General features: G+C 41.0%; 1 protein-coding gene across 1 annotated transcript; it reads left to right on the forward strand.

The window, feature by feature from the left end:
* Positions 1 to 1,224: 1,224 nt before the first annotated feature.
* On the forward strand, positions 1,225 to 14,536 carry crtc1b (CREB regulated transcription coactivator 1b). Its single transcript, XM_070832363.1, has 14 exons — positions 1,225 to 1,350; positions 3,293 to 3,409; positions 3,941 to 4,066; positions 5,853 to 5,914; positions 6,154 to 6,248; positions 6,759 to 6,844; positions 6,940 to 6,983; positions 7,083 to 7,306; positions 7,482 to 7,633; positions 7,838 to 8,071; positions 8,752 to 8,838; positions 11,189 to 11,275; positions 12,452 to 12,626; positions 13,697 to 14,536. Exons 1-14 carry the CDS (start codon positions 1,225 to 1,227, stop codon positions 13,906 to 13,908), a joined length of 1,827 nt encoding a protein of 608 aa, XP_070688464.1. The 3' UTR covers positions 13,909 to 14,536.
* Positions 14,537 to 14,755: the final 219 nt, after the last annotated feature.

Here is a 14,755-nt window from a genome sequence, read left to right on the forward strand (position 1 = left end):
TGAGTCATGAAAAATGACTGTTAGAATTCCCAAAAGCCAAGTTGATGTTTTAAAATGTCTTATTTCCAACCAACAGTCCAAAAACAAAGGATATTCAATTTAGAGTGATTAAAAATGTAGAAAAACATCAAACCCTCATAATTAACAAGCTGAATGTTTGGTTGTTTTTACTAGAAAAAAATTACTTTAACCATTAAGTAATTATCAAAATAGTTGCTGACTATTTCATTGATAACTAATATAAGAATCGACTAATTGTTTCAGCTCTACTTTTCATTACTGTTGTGCTGCAAACCCAAGATCGTCTTGGTTGCAGAGACATTAAAATTAGGACATAGACAACCAGCTTTTCTCTGAATTCTGTCCAATAAGCATTTGATTACTTCTGATGTAAACTAGATTCTTTAAACCCTTGTCTTTTTTTTTGTTCTCCTTTTTTGAGTGTTCACCTCCTTTAACACAGTTGCTTTACATTTGCCTGTTTTATATCACTATCCAGAAAAATGTAAATGTATCTGCAATTCAGGGGGGGAGGATGGGAGGGATATGACATGCAACAAAACTCTCTGTGGAGAGTTTGCTGTTAAATTGTATGTGTGTTTACCAGTAGGGCACACCAGCCTCTGCAGTTGTACCAGTTTAACTCCCTTAAATAAAATATGTCCTTGAGGAATTTGATCAGTGCATCCAGTTTTAAGATGCTGTTTTTCCAGAAGCCAATATTAAGTATTTATGGTTTTAAAATCATTCCTTTTTCTTGATCAGTGTTACATACATTTTGCAACAGCAAGAAAACCAACTGCTGCTGTTTTAGTGCTAAAGCATTAACCTATTTTACGACAACCTAGATGTCCTAAAATTAAAGTACATGCTATTTTAGTGGGTATGTCATTGAGGTCTTAAAAATAATACAACCTGGATGTATTCTGTTTGAAAGAGAAGCTACTGAAGCATTGTCTCATCCTTTTCGTGACTTTCTGGATAAACACAGGAACCACTTCAGCATGAGACTAATACATATGACGCATCTTTGGCTGTGGATAAATAATCGATCTCATCTTAAACTCACTGCCTCAAAACCTGGTTTTACTGTCAACAGCTGTAGCAAAAAAAAAAATCAACATCAGCACATCACGTTCGTACCGCTGGCCGTGCGTCATGACGACACCAGAAGGCCCCGGCGTAGTGTGTAACGTAACATTCCATTGAGAAGAAGAGGGAAAGATGGCGTCCTCTAACAATCCTCGCAAATTTAGCGAAAAAATCGCTTTGCATAATCAGAAACAGGCGGAGGAGACCGCTGCGTTTGAAGAAGTGATGAAAGACCTGAACATCACCAGAGCTGCACGGGTAAGACCTGTACACCCTCCGGCTGTTTACATTTTGTTGCATCGCTGTTTGGCAGCTAACGAGCGCTGCGGAGGTAAATCTGACCGCTGGGATGCTAAGTAGCTAAAGTTGATATTAACGTCCTGAGATGCATCAGTTCAGCGCCACCAAATTTTTTTGTCCTCCGGTGTTTAAAACACACAAACGCTGCTCAGGAAAAAATAAGCCACTCGTGTGCAGCGTGAGCTAGCTTTTTTTTAATAAGGCAGTGCATAATGTGAACCTGTGTTCTGTCAGTGGCTGATTTGAGCAGTCACTGTTGTCATTTCATTAGCAAACAAATCGTCTGACACGTAGCAAAACACAACATAACAACATTTTAGGAAAGTCAACCGCTAGAACCTAAATTGGAGCAGCATTTCTGAGAGGGCTAAGTTAGCATTTGCTAGCCAATCAGATGTTAACCAGCCTTCCCAGCTGTGGTTTCTTTTATTATTAATCACTATTAGCTTATCGTTAACCGTTGTATTAGCTCAGTAGCATGTCAGCCAGCTGTTTCTCTTCATATCAACAAACAAGCATCAGACAGGAAAAGAAATTCCGCTCTAAACAACCTACATACCTCTGATTTATTAGCTCCATCCTTAACAGTTTAATTTAATGATTTGGCGTGAACATTAAGTCTGTGCAACTTTGCCAACTTCCTGGCAACAACGACAAATAGTCTGATAGACTAGTGTTGCAACTGTTGTACATATGAGCTGTCTCCATTAGGGTATTGATAGAAATCAAATGCTGATTTTTTTTTGATTATTAATTAGTCACAGAAGTCATGTGTTCTGAAAAAAATGTCCAACATTTTGTCTCCAGCTTGCCAAGAATGTGAGGATTTGATGCTTTTCTCTGTTTTATATCATTGTAATACGAATATCTGTTGGTTGGACAAAACAAGCGATAATAAGAGGCGGCTCAGAGACGTGATGATAAGTATTTCTCATTATTATCTGACACCTTATACACTAAACAATTTGCTATTCATCCAGCAAATAAGCAGCAAGTTAAATGAGAATGAAAATAATATAGTAGCAGCCCTAGTTTACTCTATAATATGTTAGAAAGTATTGAAAAATGCCTATCACCTTTTTAATTACCATTAAGGAATACTGACATACCCCCTCAGAACAAAACTATTCAGTCAACAATCATATAAAACAGAGTACAACAGAAAATTTGATCATTTATTTGAACAGGAGTTTCTACCTTGAAAAATGACGATTAATGAGACATAAAATTGTTGCCCATTCATTTTCTGGTGGTTGATCACCAGAATTGACTGAGCAACTAATCATTTCAGCTGTAACAACCACAAAAGAAGGCACGTCTCATTGCCAGGAAACATTTGGGCTAATTGTTGGCCCTATTGCTGGAAATGATGCCCACTTACCACAGGCTGCATCAGTGTAAACTTGAGCTGTACTGTCATTTACTGCAGCCAACAGAACAACTAGTCAGTTTTGTGGTCTCTGCCAGATTTCTTTGTGTTGCCATCCAAACATCAATCCATTGCATTTGTTCCAATCATTATCACAGACTTGCGTTAAAGTGTTTGTAGTATCATACATTTCTTTTGTGATTGGTTTTGTATGGAGACACGTGGCTATTGTACTCACCAGGTGTGTTACATGGAAAGACTGTAATTACACCAGCTGTCAGTCAAGTGTCATTCACATCGGCCGATGTGACTTTTCTTTGGTGTTAAAGACGTTGTCTGCCTCTTGTTTCTTGTTCATGAAACAGCCAGTCCGCCTGTCCCACCATGTTTCATCACCTGTCAATTAGTGGATTCATTCATCTTTCATTTCACCACTGTGGACTGGCAGGCATCATTCATTTTTAGCATCACTTTTTTTGTGAATCAGATCAATCATTCACTCATGCTTTCATGCAATTTTACTTTGCACAGTTGCAGTTACAGAAGACCCAGTATTTGCAACTAGGGCAGAATCGTGGACAGTACTATGGAGGCTCACTGCCCAATGTCAATCAGATTGGAAATGGCAACATTGACCTGCCTTTTCAGGTGAGCCCTTAGCGTCTCTCAGCTGGTAAATCAATGGTTTGTTCTCAACCAGTGTACCTTTCTTAGCTGTTGGTGATAACATTGGACGTATAAAGGTTGCAGTTATTTGCAGGACTGGTGAAAGATTGGCTCAAAATAGAGAATTAACTTAAAATCAATTCAAGAATTTGGCTATGGCTAAGCAGGCTTAGTCCAGGCTATGATGCCAGTAAAGTGTTCAGAAATTACCTGCTGGTCAGAGCTGCATAGGTTTTATCATGGTTCAGGAGAGCCAGAGGAAGCCAGAAGTGTGTAATACAAGGTATAGATATAATTTGGTTCCTAAATTTTAAAGTATACCATTGCTTGTCATGGCTTTCCATCTTTAAATACATTTGCCAACTCAAGCATCAGTATGGGGGGCCCATGGCTTGACTCATTTTGAAATGAACACATTTACACCATTTATCCTAAGACATTATCCTAAGACATAGCTTTGTTGTGTAAGTGAGGTGTTTTACTGGCCTCATTCACATGGTGTGTTCACTCCAGAACTCCGTGCTGGATACCAGTCGGACAACTAGGCACCACGGGCTGGTGGAGCGTGTTTACCGTGACCGGAACCGCATCACGTCTCCTCACCGCCGGCCGCTGTCAGTCGACAAACATGGACGCCAGATATCCTTTATTGTTTCTGGAAGCATGGGGTGTTAAGGATGTTTTGGCTGCATTCACTGAGGCTTGAACATTGTTTTGAAGACTTGTGCTTTAGTCCGTCGCTGTAATGAAAGTATGAAGTTGGCGTGTTTTGAGTTAACAAGGTCAGCAAAGTTTTCATCTGATTTGCCGCCCCTTCTCTTGTGTTGCTGTAATGTGCTGGGAACCCAAAATGCTCACAGACAGAAATACAATGGCATGTCAGCTGTAATTTTTGTGCCGGAATGACGAACTTGCAGTTGAATTCGGCACTGGCTTTTCATTTGTGTTAGCCATACGATGATGCTTAACAGGACTTCCTAAAAACTTAACGTATCTCATTTACATGGTTTTGCTGGATGTAGCAGTGCACTCTTTGGCGACCATCCCCAACAGCTCAGCCCATGCTGTGAGGCTACTTTATATGGAGACCCGTGTGCACCTTTTGAAAGAATGCAGAACAAAAATCTTGAATTATCCAAATGAGATTATCATTATCCAAATGAGAATTTGGAGCGAGTGGTAACGTATGGGCTAATTGTATTTCTACAGCTTTGAAAATTTGGCAAACTAGACTAAATAATGCACCCATACAATATGAGATCAGTTTATTTTGATGTAAATCAAGTATGAAGGCATACAGAATATACTACTAATTTTTTTCCTAAACATTGTATGTTTGGTCTCACGCGTACGTACATGGTAATTGTTAGTCTGCCTTGTAAGTCCATTTCGGCTGAGCATCTATTGATGTAAGATGCATTGACATCAGAATACAGACCACCATCCATCCATTTGAGTAGAATCTCTTTCATGGTCATAATCCAGTTAATCTAAAAGTCAATATTGCTTCGCTTAGTTGTATATGTTTTCCAGTTTAACGTTATGATGGTCATTAGTCCCAGTTGCAGCCGTGCCAACAGCACAAGGGGCAGAAATCTAAGTTTATCTTTGTGAATCGATTAACAGAGAAAAAAAAAATCAAGATTATTAATGCTATGTTTCTGTTGTATAATGGCTCTAACAGTCATCTCTGTTTGAAGTTACAATGAGGCGTGAAGTCTGCTATAGGTTTCTTGGAGTTAAGGCAAAACTGAGGTTGATAAACAACTTTTTGGTCACGATTCTGCTAGCTTATTCAGAAAGTGACGAGATGACCCAATCGAGCTGACAAGAACATGCATCAGACACACATGACATGACATGACAGAGGACATAAGGCGCTGCCCCCCGGGGATGTACCACGTTTTTAGAGAGTCCCGTTAATAAATATACAGGCTGAACTAACATGACAAGCATCCTTTAGCTAACAGTTAACCAAAAACTGCCAAAGCTTTTCAGGAAAAGCATTAATCTATAATCTAATAGTTAATGCAAAGGTACGCCTAACACAAAAACCACCAGATGTGGTGATACAAATAGGAGAAAGCTCTGCATTGTTCAACAGATTTTGTACAAAGGATGAGGTGAATTGCTCATTTCATTCATTACGTTCTCGAGAGCCTGATATTGAATGATGCAATACAATGCAGTGTGTTGTTACACTCCTGACTGTAAAGATTATTCTTAGAAATGTGTTCCATCATTAAATAACAAGACACTGACTGAAGCCTTTTTCAAAGTAATTGGATCCCAAGAACACTTGAGTGTTGGGTCATTTATTATGTATCATGTCTATTAGGTCAAATCGGCCAACTGGCATACAACTATGGATTAGCCGAGATCAATTTTTCATCCCCTCTGCTTTATTAGCCTTAACTAAATTCACATTGACAGCTGTCCTTACAGCTCAGTTTACCTCTCCCCACCACCGGACACTAGCTGGAGAAGGTAAGCCACCTCCCCTTGTCTATTTGCCAAAAATGATAACAAGGACATTTAACGGGACAAAATTTGAATTGCACGACTGTGCATCCATATTGGTGCAGGCCACTTATCGGTCTGTATGATGGCAAGTAAAGGCCTCTAATGTGATTATTGATGGATATGAAGCTGTTGAATTGTCTCTCTGCCAGTACTGGGGATTTGGCAGTGATTTTGCTATCATCTCCGCTTTCTGACACGTACAGGACAAATTCGGACTCTGCCTTACACCAGAGCGCCATGAACCCGAAGCCCCAGGAGGTGTTTGCCGGGGGATCACAGGAGCTGCAGCCTAAACGAGGTAATGGAAGATCCAGTTACAGAGACTTTGATTTATTAATGTGCAGTGTACTAATGCAGGCAGCAACCTTAAATGACATAAGGGGGTTGATGTCACAAAGAAGTAGATCTAGACTCTTAATGAAATATTTATGGAGTAAATGGATACTGATCTCTAGCAAAGAACTACTTCTGCATGCTGGTACAATACTCAGCCGGCTGGAGAGAAGTAACATCACTGAATGGAGCTGACTCAGGATGATTTTAGAGGGGAGGATCAATAATTCGCTGATTATCCATGGATTATGTCTTTTTATGTGTGAGGCTTCGATATAATGAAGCCAAGATTGGCTGGCATCCACTCAGTCTGTCTGCTGGTCACCTTGCTATTTTTAGACTCTCAGGAATCTAGTGCACAGCACTGTATGCTGCTCCACTGGCTCGAATATTGATGACTCATTTCTTGCACTGATTTGAATTGTTATGTATTTTGTTATAGCAAGCAACTGTGTCTTGCTGTTTCACTAATTAGTACTGCTGCTAACAGTGCCTGGGACGGAGAATTCAGAGTCAAATGCAGACAAGGATTCACAGAAACAGTTGTGGGATGACAAGAAGGTACTGATGGGAAAAGGGAAGGGCTACAAGGTGTACAGTTATTATACGTTTAAACTACTTCAGATTTGCGGCTCATTATTATGTTTTCTCTGTAGGATGATTCATCAAAGCCCAACACATGTGATGTCCCGGGAATCAAGTGAGTGAATATTGTTTTATTATTCTGTACAGTGGAACACCGCTAGCGTATAGCAGCATATAAGACACACCATCAATAACTCTTGCTTTTTTTTTCCAGTATATTCCCATCACCAGACCAGGAGTTGAACCCATCCGTGCTCCCAGCAGCACACAACACCGGTGGTTCGCTGCCTGATCTGACAAACATCCAGTTCCCTCCTCCACTGTCCACTCCGCTGGACCCCGAGGACACCGTGGCCTTCCCCTCGCTCAGCGCGTCCAACAGTACGGGCAGCCTGACCACCAACCTCACCCACCTGGGCATCAGCGCTGCCAGCCATGGTAACGACTTGCTACTATTTGGAAACGGTCGCATGTAAATTTGAACTCGGAGATTTTATTTCAAAACGGTTGGTTTGTTTTGAGTTTTTGGTCTGCAGCACTCAGGTTAAGTTGAGTGGGAAACAAAGAGACCTTTCATGTGTACTATGTGTGGTTTTTTTCCCTCTGTCTCTAGGGATCCCCACCTCCTCTCAGCCCGCCATGACTGTTACGGCACAGCGCCGGCAACCACCCGTGGTGCCGCTCACCCTCACCTCTGACCTCCATCTCCAACAGTCCCCACAGCAGCTTTCACCCACCCTCTCCTCACCCGTTAACATCACACAGGTAAGGCCTGGGTGGCTGTTGAAATTAGCTAAAGTCCATAAAAGGTGATTTGGGTGGTATTTTTATAACAGTGGAGCAGTCGTACTACATGCCAAAGCAGTCTATCAGAAACAGGAGCTGAGATCACTCTCAAATAACCCTCCAGTGACTACAGGATACATCGCATTGATGTGACTTCCCTAAACAGAGTGCGTCTCTCCTCAGCCCGTGCCAACGGAGTCGCTGACCCTGGAGCAGCAGCTCTCCCAGTACCCCCTGTTCAACCAGCTGACAGCTCAGGCCCAGGCTCAGCTGCTCAGTGACCTCCAGAAGCAGCAGCAGGCCCTCTCGCAGGGCATCCAGCTCATCACCTTACCAACTCTGGCCTCTCCTGGCACAGCCACCGGCAGCAGCCCCTCCCCGGACAGCCAGACCACGGCCAGCATCAGTGTCAGCTCGGTAAGAAACCAGGAGAGTGTAGTCAGAAAGTGGAGGCAGAGCTAACAAACTTTAAGTTGTTCTGAAAGTTCTTCAGCTAATCAGAGTACATCCAAGTAATCATCCATGTATGTTACTTGGCTTTGACACTGACATGCCATTTTGTAGAATAACTACAAAGGAGATGCATATTTTTACTCTTGACTGCCAGATGATTATGCATTTTTAGTAGTTACCTTCAAACCAGCACATTTTAATACTTGTGGTATGTTCACGGTTTTGAAAGATGCTTGCTGGTCCTTTTTAAAGCCGACTAATATCCTCTCACCATTTGGCACCTAACATTTCCTCAGCTTTTGTGTCGGTTAAGGCATTTTTGGACACAGTTGGCTGAATTTTTGTAGAAGTAAAAATATCTCCTGATATTACACAATACAGAAATGCATTATCTATAATCTATAATGCACTTTACCAGTAAACTAGAATCAGAACAGCAGATGTTTATAATCTACAGTCACATTTTCCATAATTTTAGACACACTGGCCAGTCACAAAGTTGTCCCACATTTTTTTTTTCAGCTGATTGCTAGTATTTCCCACCTACACGCCACACACACTGAGCCCTCTCACATCCCGTCCTTTGAGATTTGTGTGTGACAAGCATGAGGTGTAGTGCTAGCTAACCGTCTTCCCTCCAACAGTACCGCAATCAGACTGGCTCACCAGCCACTCAGTCTCCAACCTCCCCAGTCTCCAATCAAGGCTTCTCCCCCGGCGGCTCGCCTCAAGTAAGGGCCCCACCCATCGAGCTAGCTGCTGTCTGGGGAAGGGCTTTGCGCCTGGGGGAAAGCTAATTGTAGATGAGTTAGGCTGCTTCTCATTCTCTGTATCAGTAGTTAACCACTCATGGTGTCAACAGCTGCATAACTCATTCCTTCATCACCGCTGTCACTGTTCACTGTGTGCATGGCAACATGGCGATGGTTTGTCAATGGAGTCTTAAAATGTTAATAGTTCTACTCGCAATATCTTTTTAGGACGCTCCACACATGCTTGAGATGCCTGTCCCGCATGGATGAGCTGCACTATCATGATAGGGGGTCTGGGGTTATTTGCCCTTGTTTTTCCACATATGAATGGACAAATAGACCAATAATTATGTTGTTCTTTACCATTATTTAAGAGCAAGTAATATTTCTAAATGCTATTCCACAAGATTATGAATTATGAAGCATTCAAGCTGTTTTTTTTTGACAAGTTGGTTATGCTCTTTACCCATACACTGCCACATCATAGAATAATTCTCCCAAGTATTTTCAGTTACTGTCAGATTTCATTAACATCAGTCAGACTTCACAGTGTCGTCTGTCTTTTAGAGTTAAAAGCTCCCTAGCAGCTTGTTGGAGCACAGAGCTAAACTTTGGGCTGAGTTTACATCTGCTTTTCACATGCACACAAACAAAACATGTTCCTCTCTCTGCTGGGGAATAGTCATCACAGCTCTGTCCCATCTTCAGTAAAACATGTGGCAGAAGATCAAAGACGGGTGCATGTGTTTTAATAATACACTTTGTGTTTAGTGTTTTGAAAAGTCATCATCAGCAATATTGAAACCACAAAATCTCAACATCAAAATATATTTTAATTTATTTAAATTTACTTACTTACTAAAGATCCCATGTGGAGTTTTCTTGTAATCTTTACTTTCAGTGTTAATCACCAAAACACTTTGTGTGTCTACTTGAGGTCTTAATAGCTGATTTGAAGTATTTTAAATCCTCTGTTGTTTACATCCAAGTTTACTAGTTTGCAGTCCTTCACTGTCTTTATTGGCACAATGCTGCTTATCTCAGTGTGTTACCGTCACCTACAGATCAGTGGAATAATGTGAATCCATTGGCAGTATCATGTCAGGTGCTTCCACTCTTAGAAAAATAGCTCTGTCGTGCTACTTGAGGTCAAAAACTCCTCAGAGAACCTTTAAAGTGTGAATGAGCTAACTGAAATATATAATATATGAGAAGGAAGTCAAAAGTTTATTTTTGAAGATTCAGGTCGAATATAAACTATTCTAAATTCTGGGCTTTCATGCACAGATTGAGTCACCTCTGTCGCATCAGTGCCGACGTTAGAAATGGTTAGACTGAGACTCCTCCACTAAAAACATGCAAATCACACAGTGTTGGTGCTTCTCTTTTTTTTTCTTCTAAAAGGAAATTCCAGTATTTGTCAACCAGTGCAGTGTTCTCATACTTTCTGTCTTTTGTGACTATGCTGACTCGGGTTCATACAACTTTCCAAAAACTTTCATCAGAAGAGAAATCAGCTGAGACTGGTTGTACTTTATTCTGACTGAAAGTACACACAGAATAATTTTGTTATTGCAGCGGGCTGCATAACACGGCAGGTAGCTGGGTCAGCCTGCAAGTTGGCCTACCTACTGTGGATATGCTGCTCTGTGCGGTTCGATTCAATAGTTGCTCCAAATACATGTTTACGTGGTTGGATACGTGACGATTTCTGTTTAATAGAAGCTGTGAGAAGCTCATGCTGTAGTCGTCTCTGTTTTTGTTGGACCTCACGTTTCCTAAATCTCTTCACCAAAGGTGATGAGTTACAAATATTGACCAATATTTGTAGTAAGAATGACATTGACAAATACCAGAATTTCCCTCTTGAATGAATTAATTTGTGCTTGTGTCACAGTGAACGGGGCTGCTGCGGCCGACACATATATGTTCTGTCCATCGGGACGTGACACACGACCACATCATGTTCATACTTCCATTCCATGTCTTAGATTTGGGTAGATTTTTTTTTTGTCATGTTTTAATTATTTGGTGTGAGTTACATTTGAATAATGAACAAGTGATTAAAGATTTATTTAATTTTTTAACAGCTTCCTCTCTTCGTCTCTGAGCCGCTTCAGCCGTAGTCATGAAAACCATTGCTTTGGTCACTGCTCAGCCTGACAGTTGTGTGACTTTGTGTTTTGCTTGCGTTCTCTGTTATTCCATCGCTGACATGTCTGCTTATGGGCTATAACTTTCTATCTCTTTATCTTTGTGTTTGTTCTGTAGTCACAACTGCTTTCTTGACTTTTGTTCTGAATTTTGCGGCTTATTTCTCCTCCTCCAGCACATTCCTGTGGTGGGCAGTATATTTGGCGACTCCTTCTATGATCAACAGTTGGCACTGAGGCAGACGAACGCCCTCTCTCATCAGGTGACACAAAAGACGGCTCCAGATTTGGATAGGACCTAACAATTATTTTCATTGTCGATTTAATATGGCATCATTTTTTGTTTATTTTTGTTTTGTTTTATTTTTTGAAAAGGGTGAACAGTTGTCGATCATAGTCTCCCTAAGCCCAAGATTACATCCTCAAATGTCTTGTTTGTCCACAGTTTACTGTCATAGAGGAGTAAAGAAACCAGGAAATATTCATGTTTAAGAACCTGGAATCAGAATAAAAAATTACTCAAACCGATTAATCGGTTATCACTACATTAATTCAATAGTTTTATAAATAGTCACTAATCACTGAATTGTTGCAGCTCTCCTTCAGATAGTCTCTGACTTTATGCTGGGTTTTGTGGGGAATATAATATTTGTGAAGAATATAGTGTTACTATTCCAAGAGTGAAGAATATAGTGTTACTATTCCAAGTGCCTTATGATGTGTGGAGATCATATTGTTGTTATTCATAGTGCCTTATTTTGTACCTTATTCACTGCTTGGTATTTACAGGGACAGACACATATTGCTTAAATGTATTGCTATAGAGTTAGCCAACTTCATAATGTTAAAGACAGGATACAAGCACTGACCCCAGGTTCTGAAGGGTTAGACACATGTGAGCAAAGAGAAGTCTGGCAAGAGTGCACACAGCTTACATGCACCACACTAACAACTCCATATAAGGGAGCTCCAAGGACAAGAGATGCTCTCGTAGAAGTTAGACAAGATAGACACAATAGGGATAGGTTGCACTGAAGGATGATCATACATGAGACTAGAAGGGGAGGGTACTTTTTCCCAGGTTTGGCTTTACTGGATTGGAGGTCGTGATGCCAAGAGGCTGGGACCAGCCTGTGCACCAACAAGGGAAAGCCAAGTCTAAACCATGGTCTCCCCCCACCTAATCTAAACCAATCACAATTCTATCCACAATATCTGAATGTTACAAAATTATGCATTACACAGAGCCCGGGGCTCACTCTGCTATCTGTTGGCTACGGAGTAACAGCTTGCTGACTGTGGTTTTCCAAGAACAGACCGAGTCCATGGCCATGCTGAGGTTTCATTCTTACAAATATTAAAACACCTTGAAAGAGTGACGTTGCCTGTCTTCATTCGAAAAAAACGAACACGACAGTTACAATTCTTTTCTATTTTAGCTGGAGCAGTTCAACATGATCGAGAACCCCATCAGCTCCGCCAGCCTTTACAACCAGTGCTCCACTCTCAACTACACACAGGCAGCCATGATGGGCCTCACTGGGAGCAGCCTTCAGGACTCGCAGCAACTGGGATACAGCAGCCACAGCAACATCCCCAACATCATCCTAACAGGTAACGACGCCGCAAGTCCATCAAATACACTTTTACCTTATTGTACGTGTGCTACGTTAAACCGTAATCACTTGGGACTCGTTTACACATGTACACGTCAAATGAAAACTATACACCGTGCAGTTTAGGATAGCTTAGTATTGTGTTTAACTGTGTTCCTAGGATGCTCTTAGCCTCTACACTCTTCTTCAAGCACAAAGAAAGCCACCTGTAATCTTCTCTTCTCTGTCAAAGCGTCAAAGTAGTCGCACCACAAATACAATGTGTCTACTGGGCCAACAAACATGCGCACTCAGACGATCTCAGAGGTTGAAAATGAATCCCCAGGTTAGTCAGATTTATTTGGAAGAGAAAACAAAGGCAGTGAAAGTGTAGCTCAAACTTTTCGTTGTTAACATCCATCACAGGTTACAGACCAACATCTGGTCCAACACTGACCCTCTGTACTTGCTGTATTTGTGCACGTTCTTGCTTTTCCTGAACAAAGAGGGATTATTAGTGACATCACGGTTTTACCCTTAAATAAAGTGGTTTAGATAATCAGTCTCAGCTGTTTCTACAACTTGTGTGACTGTCAGTCCACCGGTGCCTGTTGCCACGTTGGACCTATTTTTAGTGATGTTGCTGCATTCAGAAATGTCAACAACTACTTTGGTAAGTGTAATGTTAAAGCTGATGAGTAGTGTGATATTACAAAATATATTACAAAAAGAAAAGTAGAGTTAAAAGAAACTGATGTTTTCCTTAAATGTTTGATGCTGCAACAGCACAAATGTACAAACTTATAACAGTGACCTCCAAACATTTTATATGGTGCCATTTAATAATTCTTCAAACTAGAATTAATATTGTTTTGAGGTTTATTATTTTTATTTAGTTTTTTCTCACCACAAATGATAGTGTAGTGTAATGATGGAGAATAACAGCTTAATGGGACAATTTTGTCTAAATATGATGTCAAAATGTTTCTTTGAGTTGTCTAAAAGTGTTTTTACACGATACTTGTGGAACCTGCCCCGTCTTTCTCATATGTCAGTACCCACTTTCTTCTCTGATGTGGCGTATCTCAGTCACAGGGGAGTCTCCGCCGAGCCTCTCCAAAGAGCTGACCAACTCTCTGGCGGGTGTTGGCGATGTCAGCTTCGATGCAGACTCTCAGTTTCCTCTGGACGAGCTGAAGATCGACCCGCTCACCCTGGACGGACTGCACATGCTCAATGACCCCGACATGGTGCTCGCCGACCCCGCCACTGAGGACACGTTCAGGATGGACAGGCTGTAACGGCAGACGGTGACTGTGGCTGAGTGTAAGAAGGAAAAAAAAAAAAAAAACACACTAACTTGTGAATGGAGAGAAACAAAGGGCAGGATGAACCCTCTCCCTCGTTGCATGGCCGTCCAGCTGTCCGACCTCGCCCTCGACTCCGTGAAGCCCTTTTGAAACGATGCGCCACCAAAAGACAACGGGGAAAAAGACATCCAGTGGCTTTCCGGGGAATGGCCTCGCTGTCGTTTTGAATGAGATTGGTCGCTCAGCGCTTTCGCTAGCCTGCTGTGTTTACGGTGTACCATTACATGCCACATATATTCCAAAAACGCACATTTGACAATTTTTTTTTCTTGTCATATCCACTTTAATATTTGTTTTGTTGATATTTTGCTCGTAGCAGGAAGCTGCTAGGACATTGGGCTAAACCGTACCCGTTATAACGGCTGTGTTAAAAAACAAAAAATATATACGTGTACCACAGCCGGTTTGCTTCTACCTTGCAATCAAATGAACCGGTTTTCCCATTATGCCGTAACGGCTTTCTATTTAACACTCAAAGCTTTATTTTTGACAACCAAATGTTATTTTCATCATGTACTGTATGTATTGATGCTTTATGTATTTATATGTTCTATTTATTTATTTGGTTAAAGATTTTATATTCCATTTCATAATTTAAATTTGATGCCAAAATGCTCTGTAGGCATAGTGTAAAATTGCACTGATGTAATTTGTGTCTATTTATTAATTACTAACATATTTATATATGTGTTTGTTAAGCTACTTGGTTAATGAAGGAGTGCAAAACCTCCCCATAGTTGCTCTTTGGTGTTCGATGTGCCATTCTCTGATGTAGGAC

Source organism: Pempheris klunzingeri, chromosome 6, assembly GCF_042242105.1.
Source record: "Pempheris klunzingeri isolate RE-2024b chromosome 6, fPemKlu1.hap1, whole genome shotgun sequence".
NCBI classification, from domain to species: domain Eukaryota; kingdom Metazoa; phylum Chordata; class Actinopteri; order Acropomatiformes; family Pempheridae; genus Pempheris; species Pempheris klunzingeri.